Below are 17,391 nucleotides of genomic sequence, written 5' to 3'. Positions count from 1 at the left end.
ATTAAAATTAAATGAATGAATGATCATCCAATAATAGTCCAATTAAAAGTCCAATAACACTAGCGGCAGCAAAATCCTGAAGCAGAAGCGAACTCTGAAAGATATATACAAACAAGAAGGAAATGCGCCAAACTAAGTGCAGTAAGTAAGGATTTAATTAAAAGTAATGTCTTTAAACAGTAAATTGGTTACTCACAAACAAAGTGATAACACAGGTAGGATAGGGCAAAAGGCTGGTCCGGTGTCACAGCGTGTCATCTGCAGCTACAGGGGCTCAAACTGGCTTGTCTCATACCATGGAACTGTAGGAGATTGAAATCCCCAAAACTTGGGAGCCTTTAGGGAACCACAGGAGATCCAGGAACCGTGGACGCTGCTTCAAAGCGGCGTGCGTTCCAGCGTGGAACGCAACGTACCGTCGTACGACCGGAAGTGACGTGGGGACTCAGGCCAGCCAATAGGATGACGCGTTTCTCTGCATCCGCTGATTCATCAGATCCAACCAGCGTAAATATGCAGCTAAGATATGACGGCGTAGGAGACTTACGATGGTCGTATCTTGGCAACAGAGAAGCGTATCTCAATTTGAGCATACGCTTAAAGATACGACGGCGCGGATTCGGACTTACGACGGTGTATCTACTGATACGCCGTTGTAAGTCTTTGTGAATCTGCCTAAAAGTGTCTCCTCTTTTAAAATAGGTAGGTAGGGGTAATATCTGGCTCCTATAGCATCAGATGTCAGAGCTTGGGATCCCCTTGCGATTCTTTCCCTTTTGTAATGGTGGTACCATTTTGAAGGGTGCAGTTAACAGGTTGTTTTAAAGCTGCCTGATTGCCTAAAAGCTGCGTCTATCGGCTTTTCTAAATTTGGTGCCTTTGCCTGTTTGGAGGGTGGGTAAGGCCTCGTTCACACTGGCCCTGTCCCATCTGCATTTCTATGCATTTGGAGCATGTCTAAATGCATGTAAAGATTTTTCAATGGTGCGATTCACACTCTGTATTTACCTGTGTTTTAGATGCAGTCCATTTTAGCTGCATTTAGAAAAAAAAATAGAATTCTGTTTTGTCCAGGATTTGATAAAGCAGGAACATCTAAACACAGGAAAAAAGTGTTCTGGGAGACATAAAAGTTGTTTACTCCCCAATCTTTATCTGCACTTATAAAAGCTCAACGCGGGTATTAAAGCGGAGGTTCACCCTTAGAGAGCACATTTTCCCCTTAGATTAATGCTCGTTTTGTCTAGGGGAATCGGCTAGTTGTTTTAAAATATGTGCAGTACTTACCCGTTTACGAGATGCATCTTCTCCGTCGCTTCCGGGTATGGGCTGCGGGAATGGGCGTTCCTTCTTGATTGACAGTCTTCCGAGAGGCTTCCGACGGTCGCATCCATCGCGTCACGATTTTCCGAAAGTAGCCGAACGTCGGTGCGCAGTATAGAGCCGCACCGACGTTCGGCTTCTTTCGGCTACGAGTGACGCGATGAATGCGACCGTCGGAAGCCTTTTGGAAGACTGTCAATCAAGAAGGAACGCCCGCTCCCGAAGACCCATACCCGGAAGCGACGGAGAGGATGCATCTCGAAAACAGGTAAGTACTGCTCATATTTTAAAACAAATAGCCGATTCCCCTAGACCAAACGAGCAGGAATCTAAGGGGAAAAGAGTAAAAATTAAATAAATGGGTGAACTCCCGCTTTAAGCACTATGGGGAGTACACTTCTTTATGTACCGTACACAAGAATCCGCATCAAATGTCAATAAACTATTTATCCCTTGGATTTGTCTTCACTGAATCTTATTTTGACTTTGTGTTTTAAAGGACTGGATGGAGCTCTGGGTGGATGATGCTTTCTGGAGATTCCTGTTTTCTGTAGTCTTACTCGTTATAATGTTTTTATGGAGGCCATCTGCAAACAACCAAAGGTACACACACTTTTGCAAGGGTCACTTGTTAAAATCGTATTTTTCTTCAGCTTTTTCCAGACTCTCAACACCCTTTCCTTTTCAATTAAATGGAACATAAACCACCTAGTTGCACCATAGTGCCATATCTTTTAGTTATGCTTGCTAATGTTGCATTAGTCTTGGCACTCCCTGTTCCCCTGGGTCTTTGGTATGGATCCCTATGCCATGTACATGTTTATGCTGACCCCCATCTCTGCTCATCTCTACTTACCTTTTCAGTGGCCCTTGTTTTGAAACACTGCTGCTTCACTTTTCTCTAGCTGCTGTAGGTATTTGAACCTTCTGGATGGGTCGAATACCTGCACCTCACATTGACTCGTACATCCTGTAGTCATGTACAAGTCAGCAGGAGGAGCAGGAAGGCATTTCAAGACAGAGGCTGCCCAAATAGGTCCAGATGAGCTTGTTTTACAGGGCTGACCTTCTTTCTATAAGTGACCTTGTGGTGATGGGGTCACTTTAAGCTGAGGTTTAAATTGCTATGCTAGTGGCTGATAATTCTACAGTGAGCGCTGGAAGGAGAGACGAGGCCTCAAAGAGGACTACGTAGAGCTTAGAGAACTTTTCAAATGCCTTTGCACGCAATTCTGCAAGCCCCAGTTAAGCATTTTCTCACAGAATTTGCGTCTTCTTAAAGCGGGAGTTCACCCATAAAAAATGTTTTACCCTTAGATTGATGCTCATTTTGTCTAGGGAAATCGGCTAGTTGTTTTAAAATCGAAGCAGTACTTACCGTTGTAGAGAGCGATCTTCTCCGCCGCTTCCGGGTATGGTCTTCGGGACTGGGCGTTCCTATTTGATTGACAGGCTTCCGACGGTCGCATCCATCGCGTCACGAGTAGCCGAGAGAAGCCGAACGTCGGTGCGGCTCTATACTGCGCCTGCGCACCGACGTTCGGCTACTTTCGGAAAATCGTGACGCGATGGATGCGACCGTCGGAAGCCTGTCGGAAGACTGTCAATCAAAATAGGAACGCCCAGTCCCGCAGACCATACCCGGAAGCGGCGGAGAAGATCGCTCTCTACAACGGTAAGTACAGCTTCGATTTTAAAACAACTAGCCGATTCCCCTAGACAAAATGAGCATGAATCTAAGGTTTAAAATTTTTTATTTCCGGGTGAACCTCCATTTTAACTGGGGCTTGGCAGAAGTGCAAGTAAAGATATTTGAACTGTCCTGTAGGCTTCACCCAGTCCTCTTTGAGGACTCTTTGCTTTGCCCCTCCAACGTTCACTGGAGCACCGAGCTACGCAGCGGGTGGGATTGACTGACTCAGGCTCTGAGGCACGCTAAGGGGCTGACCCAGCTGCCAGTCAGGCATTTGGGTGGACCCAAAATTAAAGTCGGGATCTCTCCAGAGTTTGTGACCTACAGGGGAAGTAGGGCCAAAGAGCCTTGACCCTACTTCCTCCTTTGTTGGCAAAGTGCATTGGGGTGCCATTTACAATTCGACATGTTGTGGTGCACAGAAATGGTACATGTGTCTTTCTTTTGGGTGTTGTTGGACAACCGTTTTCAAATGAACGGATTGGCTTGGCACAACACACGTTAATGAGTGTGCACTCACACCGCAGTGGTGTGGATGGTTCCTTTTTAACAGGAAGAGTGAGTATGTGCACCAATGGTTGGTACACGTTAAATATGAAAACAACCTTTCATTTAAATATATGCCTTAATAGACACAAGTATTTTAACCACTTAACCCCCGGACCAATATGCTGGCTAAAGACCCAAGGGGTTTTTACAGTTCGGGACTGCGTCGCTTTAACAGACAATTGCGCGGTCGTGCGACGTGGCTCCCAAACAAAATTGGCGTCCTTTTTCCCCCACAAATAGAGCTTTCTTTTGGTGGTATTTGATCACCTCTGCGGTTTTTATTTTTTGCGCTATAAACAAAAATAGAGCGACAATTTTAAAAAAAATGCAATATTTTTTACTTTTTGCTGTAATAAATATCCCCAAAAACATATATAAAATTTTTTTTTTTTCCTCAGTATAGGCCGATACGTATTCTTCTACCTATTTTTGGTAAAAAAAAATCGCAATAATCGTTTATCGGTTGTTTTGCGCAAAATTTATAGCGTTTACAAAATAGGGGATAGTTCTTTTGCATTTTTTTTTTTTTTTTACTAGTAATGGCGGCGATCAGCGATTTTTTTCGTGACTGCAACATTATGGCGGACACTTCGGACAATTTTGACACATTTTTGGGACCATTGTCATTTTCACAGCAAAAAATGCATTTAAATTGCATTCTTTATTGTGAAAATGACAGTTGCAGTTTGGGAGTTAACCACAGGGGGCGCTGTAACATTTAGGGATCACCTAGTGTGTGTTTAATAGTGTAGGGGGGTGTGGTGTGGCTATATAAGGGATCACTTGATCGATGCGCCGCCACAGTGAAGCACGGGGAAGCCGTGTTTACACACTGCTCTCCCCGTTCTTCAGCTCCGGGGAGCGATCGCGACGGAGCGGCTAAAAACAAATAGCCGCGCCGTCGTCCCGGATCGCTCCCCGAGCGGACCCGACCTCCGCATGTACCGGGGGGGGGGGTCCCGATCGGACCCCCCACCCACATCTAGCAGAGGACGTACAGGTACGTGGATGTGCCTGTCCGTGCCATTCTGCCGACGTAAATGTACATGAGGAGGTCGGGAACTGGTTAAATACGCTATGTGTGCACCAAATGCTTTTTCAAACCCAGTAACCTCGTCGCTGTGCTTCACATATCTTTAGCAGAGCTGTGGGAGGAATCCATTAGGTCCACCCACTACAGGCTGCCTGACAAAAACTACAGGAGGGGTGGAAACCAGACCTGCACAAGGAAGAGAGCGCAGCAGTGACTGGTCTTTATTAAAAGGAAGCTCCTGCACAGAGGCAAACTTTCACATTGATTTGCTGCACATTTCTGGAAGAAATGCCAAGAGCACACCAGTAAATTAAATTGGACATGCATTTCATATATATGGGCCATTTTTGCTTACCTGGAGTTCAGCTTTAAAAGCAATGGCCTAATACACTGCTAACAATTATTGTTTTGATATTACCGATTTAGTCCCATGCTTATCAATCCATAATCTGCATTGTACAGTCGTTTTTAGTGTGTTGCTGAACAGTCACTGAAGCTCCCGGACCTGTATACCTCTTATGTACCAGATAGGATTTTGCATTCAAAGTGGAGGTTCACCCGGAAATGTACATTTTTAACATTAGATTCATGCTCATTTTATCAAGGGGAATCGGGTCGTTTTTTTAAAAACGAAGCAGTACTTACCGTTTTAGAGAGCGATCTTCTCCGCTGCTTCCGGGTATGGGCTGCGGGACTGGACGTTCCTATTTGATTGACAGTCTTCCGACGGTCGCATCTATCGCGTCATGATTTTCCGAAAGTAGCCGAACGTCAGTGCGCAGGCGCCGTATAGAGCCGCACCGACGTTCGGCTACTTTCGGAAAATCGTGACGCGATAGATGCGACCGTCGGAAGCCTGTCAATCAAATAGGAACGCCCAGTCCCGAAGACCATACCCGGAAGCGGCGGAGAAGATCGCTCTCTAAAACGGTAAGTACTGCTTCGTTTTTAAAAAAAATACCCGATTCCCCTAGACAAAATGAGCATGAATCTAATCTTAAAAAAAAAATTCCGGGTGAACTCCCGCTTTAAGCTATGGTCTTGCTGATTTGGTGATTACTTTATTACTTCTAATTTGTTCCATTTTATAATGACATGAAAAATACATGTTTGCTAAGCACAGGGTGCCTTTTTTTTTTTTTTAATTAATGGGAACCCCAAAAAAATATAAATAAAATTAGCATGAATATTGAAATAGACAACAAATTGCATATTAATAGTAAAAAAAAAGGGGGGGGGGGGTGATAAATCCAGATCTAAAAGCCTGCTCTCACTAATCTAGTGACCATAGCCAGGTAGGTAGGTAATTTTAAAGAGTTTTTTTTAGGGCATACATCTGGGTTCCTTAGTCGAGGAAGAGTTGATGGTCAGTGAAGAAAATTTTCTAACATTTTACAATGCCTTGATATACGGTACATTAAAACAAACCTCCAACTACACTGTAGAAAACCTTTTTGTGAGCTTTTTACCTGCCAAAATATTCCGTTTAGCCACACTGGCCTGCAACACTACACAGTTGGAAAGGTTTCCCATGCCAGATTTTTTGCTTCCTCTGACACGTGGGTTCTCGCTGTACTTTGGCCGTCACATCACATTGGTGAGATTCTTCCTGTAAGCTGCATAAACACCATCTCTTTTGCCCTTCAATTAAATTGCTATGGTGCCTTAAAAATGTATTCATACCCCTTGAAACTTTCCACATTTTGTCATTTTACAACTAAAAACGTAAATGTATTTTATTAGAATTTTATGTGATGGACCAACACACCGTAGCGCATAATTGTGAAGTGGAAGGAAAATGATAAATGGTTTTCAAAATTGTTTCCAAACATATGAAAAGTGTGGCGTGCATTTGTATTAAGCCCCCTTTACGTTGATACCCCTAAATAAATCTAGTGGAACCAATTGCCTTTAGAAGTCACCCAATTAGTCCACATGTATGTAATTGAATCTCGGTATAAATACAGCTTTTCTGTGAAGCCCTCAGAGGTTTGTTGGAGAACCTTGGTGAACAAACGGTATCATGAAGGCCAAGGAACACACCAGACAGGTCAGGTATAAAGTTGTGGAGAATTTTAAAGCAGGGTTAGGTTATAAAAAAATATCCCAAGCTTTGAAAATCTCACAGCTACTCTTTGCATTTTTGGATGATTGAACAGCACTGTTCAATCTATCATCCAAAAATGTAAAGAGTATGGCGCAACTGCAAACATTCTAGTGCCGCGTACACACAATCATTTTTCAGCATGAAAAAAAAACATTGTTTTTCAGCATGTTGAAAAAAGTTTTTCCAACTTCATCATTAAAACGACGTTGCTTACACACCATCATTTTAAAAAAATGCTCTAGCAAAGCGCGGTGACGTACAACACGTATGACGGCACTATAAAGGGGAAGTTCCATTCACCTTTGGGCTGCTTTAGCTGATTCCGTGTTGGTAAAAGACGATTCGCGCTTTTTTGTCTGTTACAGCGTGATGAATGTGCTTACTCCATTATGAACGGTAGTTTTACCAAAACTAACGCTCCTGTCTCATAACTTGCTTCTGAGCATGCGTGGGTTTTTAACATCGTTTTAGCCCACACACGATAATTTTTTACAACCCGAAAAACGACCTAGTTTAAAACGGCGTTAAAAAATGCAGCATGTTCGGAAATTTTTTTTTGTCATTTTTTAGAACCTGAAAAATGATGTGAAGCCCACACACAATCATTTTAAATGACATTTTTTTAAAACTACGTTTTTTTTCATGCCGAAAAATGATCGTGTACGCGGCATAAGACATGTCTGTCCACCTAAACTGACTAAAGCACGCCACACTTTTCACATATTTATTTGTAAAAAAAAAAATAAATGAAAACCATTTATCATTTTCCTTCCACTTCACAATTCTGTGCCACTTTGTGTTGGTCTATCATCTAAAATCCCAATAAAATACATTAACATTTTTGGTTGTAAAATGCCAAAATGTAGAATATTTCGAGGGGTATGAATACTTTTTCAAGGCACTATAAATTGACTGCTATGATGGCAAAATCCAGTTATACCCACAGTATGGTAAAATATATTTTATGTGGTTCTAATGAATATTTAACGAGACTCAGTGGTTTATTTTACATTTGCTTGGAGATTGTTATTTTATGTTATTTTTTTAATGAACTCAAAAGTGGCGTCTGCTTTTGCTTACCAAACTGGTCCTGCCTATTTACAGGTATGCATTCACCCCTCTTATGGATGATTCAGACGATGAAGAAGAAGTATTCCTTGTTACAGATCATTTAGGTAATTTCTGCTCTGGCAGTTTTGACTCTTGCTGTCCCCCACCCTCTTCCTTCTTCAATCGGTAAATGCTTTTTCTATTCTGTTTATAGCGGAAGGTATGAAGTTAAGGGGAACAAAGTCAGAGCCTAATGGAACAGCTAAGCCTACTGCTTCTAATATGGTGAGTGAAGACTGTCAAGATTTGTGTAAAATATTTCACATTAGTTTGGATCAACCTCCAAAAGGATGAACGTTTTGTGTAAAATCCTTCTAATAATAATAATAATTTTTTCTTTTGTATATCAGATCTTTAACAACCTACTAACTGCCCTATAGAAGTTTAACTGCTAGAGGGCGGTAGCTGTGCACTGGATCGTGTGTGTGTGTGTACATGGTCTTCCTGCAGGGGTCATGCACACGCCACTTCTGCTGTGATTATTCACAGCAGAAGCCGATCTCCGTGTGCCGGGCACTTGATGTCCGTCGGCGCCCGCCGATCGTCGGACAGAGACTCAAAACGGAGCTCTGCCTATGTAAACAAGGCGGAGTTCCATTCTGACTAGTCAAAGCAACACACATCATAAACACAAACGCTGGCTAGGCACAACGTTTACCCTTTGATCTCCCTAGATGTTTAACCCCTTCCCAGCCAGTGTCACTAGGACAGTGACAGAGTATATATTTTTTAGCACTGATCAGCTTATCGGTGTCACTGGTTCCCGCTAAGTGTCAGTGTCCGATTTTGTCCACTGCAATATCGCAGTCCGGCAATACTGTAAGACTCTAATCGCCATCATTACTATAAAGTATAAAAAAAAATCCCAGTATATATCCCATAGTTTTGTAGATGCTATAACGTTCATGTAAACCAATCTATATACGCTTATTGTGATTTCTTTTTTTTTTGCCTAAATTTATGAAGAAATGTGTTTGTTTTTTTTCTTTTTTTTTTTTTTACATTGGATGTGTTTTTTATACCAGAAGGTAAACATAGATTTTTTTTTTTTCGATCCTTTTTTTGTTGTTTATAGCACGAAAAATAAACGCAGTGGTGATCAAATACCAGTACTTAAAATGTATTTGGGTATAGCGTTGCATGACCGTGCAATTGTCAGTTAAAGTAACGCAGTGCCGTATCCCAAAAAAGTATCCTAGTCATTAAGGAGGGTAAATCTTCCGGAGATTAAGGGCCAGATTCACGTAGCCCGAGCGCAGCGTAACGTAACCGATTTAGGTTACACCGCCGCAAATTTTCTGTCTAAGTGCCCGATCCACAAAGCACTTACCTGGAAATATGCGGCAGTGTATCCTAAATCCGTCCGGCGCAAGGCGGGCCAATTCAAATGGGGCGGGTACCATTTAAATTAGGCGCGCTCCCGCGCTGGATGTACTGCGCATGTTCCCAACGCAAATTTCCCGACGTGCTTTAAGCGAAATTACAACACGCCGACGTTTTGTGAATCGCGACGTGAAAAAAAGACTTGCGCCAGGATTTTATTTTATTTTTTTTTAAAATTCAAAAGCGACGCGGAAAAGACGGGTATACTTTTACATGGTGTACTAATTTTACACTTTGTAAAAGGTGCCCTATCTTTGCGATGGCAAACTAACACTTGCGGCGACGTAACGACGGGAAAAAGTTCCGTGGATCACCGTAACTGCTAATTTGCATACCCGACGCTGGTTTACGACGCAAACTCCCCCCAGCGGCGGCCGCGGTACTGCATCCTAAGATCCGACAGTGTAAAACTATTACACCTGTCGGATCTTAGGGATATCTATGTGTAACTGATTCTATGAATCAGTCGCATAGATAGAAACAGGGATACGACGGCGTATCAGCAGATACGCCGTCGTATCCCTTTTGTGAATCTGGCCCATAGTGTCACACCCAGTGGGTCTTTAAAGCAGCCTAAACCTTTTTCTGATTTAAAATGTATCTAGACCCAGTGTAATATATTGTAGCTTATACATTCTTGGATGTTGTGGCTGCATTATCTTCCCTTTTTTGCTCACTTCCAGTCTTAGGGTGGCTATATTCACATACCTATAGAGGGAACCATGATTGTCTGTAGGCTGGTCTCTTGATTTGGACTACTTACCCCTTATCCACTTTCCTCTCCATTGTATAGGTAGGCATTTTTGGTAGTTCACAGCAGGTAGCTGGGAAAATTTATGCAATTGTTTAAATTATCAGTTCAGTGCATCAGAAGTTCCAAGGACACCTGCAAGATAATTAGTTATTTTTCTGTACTTGCAGAAACTTAGCCTGAAAAAAAGCTAATGCAGCTGCCACATTTAAAAGTTGGTAAGCTGCAATATATTTATTGCATTTTTAGTTTTTTGTGTTTAGATATTCTTTAACCACTTCCCTACCAGCCTATTGCAGAATGATGTCCACAAGGTGGCTCAGTTATCCTGACTGGTCATCATATGATGCCCAGCATGATGAGCCACTCGTGCGAGCCCCCGGGGGGCACGCAGAACAGCCATCAGTGGTGCTGTCTGTCACTCTGACACACCGCATCTCTAATCTTGGTAAAGAGCTTCTGATGTAGGCTCTTTACCACGTGATTAGCTGTGACCAATCACAGCTGATCATGGTAACCAGTAAGTTGACAAGGCACGAGTAGAGGAGAGCCGATCGCCGGCTCTCCTAACGGGAGGGGGGGGGACTGCGCTGATAATCAGTGCATTGATTATCAGCGCAGCCCCCATTGGAGGTGCCCATCACAGATGTAAATCAGTGCCCATCTGTAATGCCTATCAGTGCTGCTACCCCCCCCCCCCCCCGAGGATGCCCACTGGACCACCAGGGATGGCCACTAGACCACCAGGGATAAAAAATAAAAAATGATGCCACCCTAGACCACCAGGGATGAGGAGGACACAAAAAATGGATGCCAATCAGTGCCACAATGGATGCCAATCAGTGCCCACAATGGGCATCACTGATTGGCAAGCATTGTTTGGCACTGATTGGCAGGCATTAGTACAACACATACAATAGTGCCCATCCGTGCCGCCTATCCGTTCCCATCCGTGCCGCCTATCCGTTCCCATCCGTGCCGCCTATCCGTTCCCATCCGTGCCGCCTATCCGTTCCCATCCGTGCTGCCTATCCGTTCCCATCCGTGCCGCCTATCCGTGCCGCCTATCAGTGCCCATCCATGCCGCCCATCAGTGCCGCATATTAGTGCCCATCAATGCCACCACATCAGTGCCACCTCATCGGTGCCCATCAGTGCCGCCTTATCAGTGCCTGTCAGTGCAGTACCATCAGTGCCCATCAGTGAAGGAGAAAACGTACTTATTTACAATGTTTTATAACAAACAAAAAAAACTTTTTTTTTTCAAAATTTTCGGTCTTTTTTTATTTTTATTTTCAGAAAATAAATATCCCAGAGGTGATCAAATACCACCAAAAGAAAGCTCTATTTGTGGTTACAAAATGATAAAAATTTAGTTTAGGTACAGTGTAGCATGACCGCGCAATTGTCATTCAAAATGCAACAGCGCTGAAAGCTAAAAATTGGTCTGGGCGGGAAGGTGTATAAGTGCCCAGTATGGAAGTGGTTAAATACCACAAAAAAAGCTCTATTTGTGGGAAATGTAAATTTTGATACAACGTAGCATGACCGCGCAATTGTCATTTAAAGTGTGACAGCGCTGAAAGCTGAAAATTAGTCTGGGCAGGAAGGGGGTGAAAGTGGCCAGTATTGAAGTGGTTAATAATCTGACCCATGGACTGTACTATGGGCCTCATCAGTAAAGGTTTAGGTATTTCTGGTCCGCATGTGAAGTGCCACAAGAGAGACTAATCTGCAATACAATATGTACTGTACTTGCAGGAAAACTTTAGACGATGCTCTCTGGCAGGTGTTTATTCAAAATACCAATTTTTGCAGCTTTTAGATAAATGCCCAACAACTGCATTTTAAGCAGCATAGAGCGTTTGCTTGTTCCATATTAAATTTTATTATTATAGTAGGGAACTGAATCTGCTTTTTATATTCCATGTTCATGTGTGCTCTTGGTCAAATCTGTATCAATCAAGATAACTGTGCTGAAGACATCCAGATTTGTATTCTCATTATCAAAGTACAGTGTGGAGACCATATAGCATCATTTATTAGAGTCGTGTTGGTTTTTCTGTGACATTTATTACTTGATGCTTCTAAAGTAACATGGTTTTCTATTTTGCCAGGATGAAGACCTTAAGTGGGTGGAAGAAAATATCCCATCTTCATTTGCTGATGTGTAATTATATATTTATTTTTTTCTTCCTTTCTGTATGCTTTTAAGCCCAGTTTCTGCACAGATGTCAATGTAAATCACAGGCCGAAATCGCAAAAAGTAGTACAGATACTACTTTTTTAAATCTGTGCAGCGCCGCAAATGCGACGTCGCACCGATTAGGACGGTGCAAATGCCGCCTATTTGACATGTTTAACCACTTAAGGACCGCCTAACGCAAATATACGTCGGCAGAATGGCACGGCTGGGCTGTTTAATGCCCAGCCGTGGGTCGCGGGCGGGCGCGCGCCCGAGACCCGGTCCGAAGCTCCGTGACCGCGGGACCCGCGGACCCGTTCGCCGCCGGAGTCCTGCGATCGCTCCCTGGAGCTGAAGAACGAGGAGAGCTGTGTGTAAATACACCTTCCCCGTTCTTCACAGTGGCGCTGTCATTGATCGTCTGTTCCCTGATATAGGGAAAGGCGATCAATGACGTCACACGTCCAGCCCCGCCCCCCTACAGTTAGAAACACATATGAGGTCACACTTAACCCCTTCAGCGCCCCCTAGTGGTTAACTCCCAAACGGCAATTGTTATTTTTACAGTAAACAATGCATTTTTATTGCATTTTTTGCTGTGAAAATGACAATGGTTCCAAAAATGTGTCAAAATTGTCTGATGTGCCCGCCATAATGTCGCAGTCACGAAAAAAAAATCGCTGATCGCCGCCATTAGTAGTAAAAAAAAAAATGATTAATAAGAATGCAATAAAACTATCCCCTATTTTGTAAATGCTATATATTTTGCACAAACCAATCGATAAACGCTTATTGCGATTTTTTTTTTTTTTTTTTACCAAAAATATGTAGAAGAATACGTATCGGCCTAAACTGAGGAGAAAAAAAACTTTTTTTATTTTTGGGGGATATTTATTATAGCAAAAAGTAAAAAATATAGATTTTTTTTCAAAATTGTTATCTGTGTGGCTTCATGCACAGCTATCTATTAAAGTCGCACCCGAAATCGGCCCAAAAAAGCAGCTACTTTTGAAAATCAGTGCCGCGCCGCAAAGTCGGCATCACACCGATTGAAACGGTGCCATTGCCGGCAATAGGCCGCAACGTGTCATTCAATTTGACCTGTCAAATTGTATGACAAATCACTCCAATGTAAGCCTCGTACACACGATCAGTCCATCCGATGAGAACGGTCTGAAGGACTGTTGTCATCGGTTAACCGATGAAGCTGACTGATGGTCCGTCGCGCCCACACACCATCAGTTAAATAACCAATCGTGTCAGAACGTGGTGACGTAAAAAACACAATGACGTGCTGAAAAAGCATGCGTCGACTTGATTCTGAGCATGCGTGGATTTTTAACCGATGGTTGTGCCTACTAACGATCGGTTTTGACCTATCGGTTAGGAATCCATCGGTTAAATTTAAAGCAAGTTGGCATTTTTTTAACCGATGGTTAAATAACCTATGGGGCCCACACACGATCGGTTTTGACCGATGAAAACGGTCCATCAGACCGTTGTCCTCTGGTTAACCGATCGTGTGTACGAGGCCTTAGAAATGCATTATATTGGGAAATCGAAATGTTAAAACTCACTGGTAAGAGGTATATAGTCTTCCAATGGGAACACCTGTTTCTGTCACCACTACACAAGGGGGGAATTTCCTATCACTTTATGTTGTGTCTTTAGAACAGAAGGTAAAGGAACTCTCCCACATGGGATACAGGCCGCGAATCAGAAAACTGGATAGGGTTTCTATTTCTAACCATTACTATTTTATTAATAATTGAAGCTAAACTTTTTGGTTTTAGATATACTTTAACCGCTTCTGGACCATCCACCGCACTTTACTGTGGCAGGGCAACCCGGCTGAGCGAAACAATGTACCTATACATTGTCTGTTCTGGCTCTCATGCCGATCGTAAACAAGGCAGACCGCCATTCTGTCAGAGAGGAAGGTGGAGATCTTGTGTTTCTATTAAGTAGGAACACAGATCTGTCTCTTCCTCCAGTTAAGCCACCCCCCACACAGTTAGAAAGCACTCCCTAGGAGCCTTTTTTCTTGGTTGTGTGAACATGGCTTTTCTCACACAGCCTTCCTCTGCTTCATTACTATACTATTCCAAGGACATTTAGTTGTTTCTGAGATTCTGCAGCAACTAAGTCTGTCACCAGTAGTCATGCAAGAATCCAAATTGCTTCAGGTTATGCATTTTCACCACTTTTTTGTCAAACAGCTGCAGTTCGTGACCATGTCTGCCTAAGTTTATTTGTCATAATAAGAAGGTATACCTAATAAACTGACCATATGGTGTAGCCCATGTGGAAATGATAAACAATGAAACCGTATTTTTTTTTTTGTACATACCGTATTTATCGGCGTATATCGCGCACTTTTTTGCCCTGAAAATCAGGGCAAAATCGTGGGTGCGCGATATACGATGATACCCGCGCTGTGTTCGAACCACTGCGCCGACATATACCGAGCGCAGTACACTCGGGTATAGTCGGGCAGGCTCAGCTCCTCTCGCGGTCACGTCCTGTACGTCCTTTACGCGAGAGGAGCCGAGCCTGCCCGACTATACCCGAGTGTACTCCGCTCGGTATATATCGGCGCAGTCGTTCGAACACAGCGCGGGGATGGAGCGGGGAGGACACCACGAAGTACGCCGGACCGGACGAGGCCGCCGATGGACGACGGGCAGGACGCGATGGACGACAGGCAAGACACCGACGAGGGGCATCCAAACTGTAAGTATTTTTTTTTTTTGCAGGAATTTTCCTTCAAGTTCGGGGGTGCGCGCTATACGCCGGGGCGCGTTATAGCCCGATAAATACGGTATTTATTCAAACTCCAGCGCCAAATCCTATATACTCACCTGTCCCTTGCTCTCCTTAGATTTTCACTTTGTGGCTTACTTGGGAGTTGGCCTACTCATGAAAAGTCCCATAGTCTGGCCATGCATGCATAGTAGAGTAGACTAGACTCGCCGCCTTCTTTTGAATTTTTTTGTTGAAATTCCCAATGGTGGACAGTTTTTTTTTTTTTTTTAATGGCCATTCTTCTGCATATGTGCAGCATGGGCAGGAGACTTTTCCAGATGAGACCATACAATTCCCAGCAGGCTGGACTGTGGAGATTTACAATGATCAAGGACAAGGTTAGATTTTGCTGAGCTCTATTGGGTTATATAAACTAACTGTATAAATCCGCATGTGGGTGGTGATGAGTGTGTTGGCACACATTTTGGAATTTCCTGCTGACCTTGGTATGATTTATGTTTTCTCCTTTTTATTTTTAGGGCACTTCCAGTATTATTGGACTCTGATGAGGTAATTAAGGCATTATTAATGATGCATAATTACTAAGGGATAAAGACTCCCCCCCCCCCCCCCCCTTTTTTTGTTTTGTTTTCGTTTTATTGAGATTTGTACAAAATACAGATGAATTGTATTTGGAATGCTAAAAAAACATAAAGAGGAACAAATCAAAAAACGATGACTTCAATTTTCACATAATGCAACACCGATACAAGACAGGGTTTATTTACTAAAGCTGAAGGGGTAGATCCACAAAGAAAGTACGCCAGCGTATCTATTGATACGCCGGCGTAATTTCAAAACTCCCACGTCGTATCTTTGTTTTGAATCCTCAAAACAAGATACAACGGCATCTGGGTTAGAGCCACCTTCGGATCTTAGATGCAATTTTTTGACGTCTGCTAGGTGGCGTTCCCGTCGTAATCCGCGTCGAGTATGCAAATTAGCTATTTCCGACGATCCACGAACGTACGAGCGGCAGTCGCATTTTTTTACGTCGTTTCCGTTCGGCTTTTTCCGGCGTATAGTTAAAGCTGCTATCTGGTGGCGTACTCAATTTTAAGTATGGCCGTCGTTCCCGCGTATAATTTTGAAAATTTTACGTCGTTTGCGTAAGTCGTCCGTGAATGGGGCTGGACGCCATTTACGTACACGTCGAAAACAATGACGTCCTTGCGACGTCATTTGGAGCAATGCACCCTGGGAGTTTTGATGGAAGGTGCATGCGCAGTTCGTTCAGTTGCGGGGACGCGCTTCATTTAAATGAAACACGTCCCCTACCCGCCCAATTTGAATTCCGCGCCCTTACGCCGTGAGAGATACAGTACGCCGCCGTAACTTACGGCGCAAATTTGTTGATTCAAACCAAGTCAAAGTAAGTTACTGTGGCGTAGCGTATCTGACATCTGCGCCGGGCGCAGCGTATGTATGTGGATCTGCCCCGAAGTGTGCAAAATCAGGCTCACTTCTGTATAGAAACCAATCAGCTTCCAGATTGTATTGCCAAACCCTAACTGAACCAGCTGAGGTTAGAAGCTGATTGGCTACCATGCAAAGCTGCACCAGATTCTGAGTGCTCCGGCTTTAGTAAATGTACCCCATAGTGATAAGCCTCATTGGAAACAAAAGCCTTAGAAAACGAATATATGCTGCCTAATAGGTGAAATCTTGGTTAGTCTAACAACAATGAAGAACTCCTTGCAGAGATCACATTCCAAGCGAGAAGATATACAAATAAAGACACCTTTTACATTGTGAGTTAATGATTGTAACTCTTTATTTCAGGAGATCATGATGACCAAATATGAAATGTCAAAGATCGAGTGATGTCAACCGAGATTGCTCCTTGACAATGAACTGTGAACTGCTTCCCCGGGAGGCCAGGATTGGGACTGGCTACTTCAGTGTTGGAGACTTCTGATAATAATCCAGTATATGGCGTGTTTGTACTATCCAATCATCGTAAACAGATCTTCCTTCTTTATACATCTGACTGGAAATGTGTCATAAGGGGATTATTTTACAGCATAAAGACTTTAACTTCCATACAAATTAAAATTTTTGAATGTATTATTTACTATTTAAAAAACAAAACAAAAAAAAAATATTTTGTTGGATTGAGTTTAAGTCCTAAGATTATTTAAAAAAAAAACTTAATGCAACATTTCTCACTCTTAAAGTGGTTGTAAACCCTATTTTACAACTTTATGCTACAGGTAAACCTATATTAAGGCTTACCTGTAGCCAACGAGGATATCTCCTAAACCGTGTAGGTTTAGGAGATATCCCCTGTCCCGATATCATCGGCACATGCGCAGCGGGAAAAACTGAAGCAATGGCACCTATGTGCCGTTGCTGCAGTCTCTGTGCAGATACTGGCGGCTCCTGCGCGGGAGTGACGTCATCAATCACAGCGCCGGAGCCGCGATACCCAGAAGTAACTCATGTCAGCGGC

The 17,391-nt window shown here is 43.1% G+C and overlaps 1 protein-coding gene across 1 annotated transcript in view; it reads left to right on the top strand.

Annotated features, from left to right (window-relative positions):
• The window catches only part of TMEM87B (transmembrane protein 87B), a 76,826-nt gene extending 59,836 nt beyond the window's left edge, over window positions 1-16,990 (top strand). Inside the window, exons 15-20 of the mRNA XM_040351084.1 lie at window positions 1,823-1,926; window positions 7,810-7,880; window positions 7,970-8,040; window positions 12,067-12,119; window positions 15,419-15,449; window positions 16,722-16,990. Coding sequence (XP_040207018.1) covers window positions 1,823-1,926; window positions 7,810-7,880; window positions 7,970-8,040; window positions 12,067-12,119; window positions 15,419-15,449; window positions 16,722-16,763 — 372 coding nt within the window. The 3' untranslated portion in view covers window positions 16,764-16,990. The remainder of the gene's footprint in view (window positions 1-1,822; window positions 1,927-7,809; window positions 7,881-7,969; window positions 8,041-12,066; window positions 12,120-15,418; window positions 15,450-16,721) is intronic.
• The last annotated feature ends 401 nt before the right edge of the window (window positions 16,991-17,391 follow it).

The sequence above is a fragment of the Rana temporaria genome, chromosome 4 (genome assembly GCF_905171775.1).
Source record: "Rana temporaria chromosome 4, aRanTem1.1, whole genome shotgun sequence".
NCBI classification, from domain to species: Eukaryota; Metazoa; Chordata; class Amphibia; order Anura; family Ranidae; genus Rana; species Rana temporaria.
Note: the sequence above shows the minus strand (reverse complement) of the source record. Positions and strands in the feature narration are given on the sequence as shown.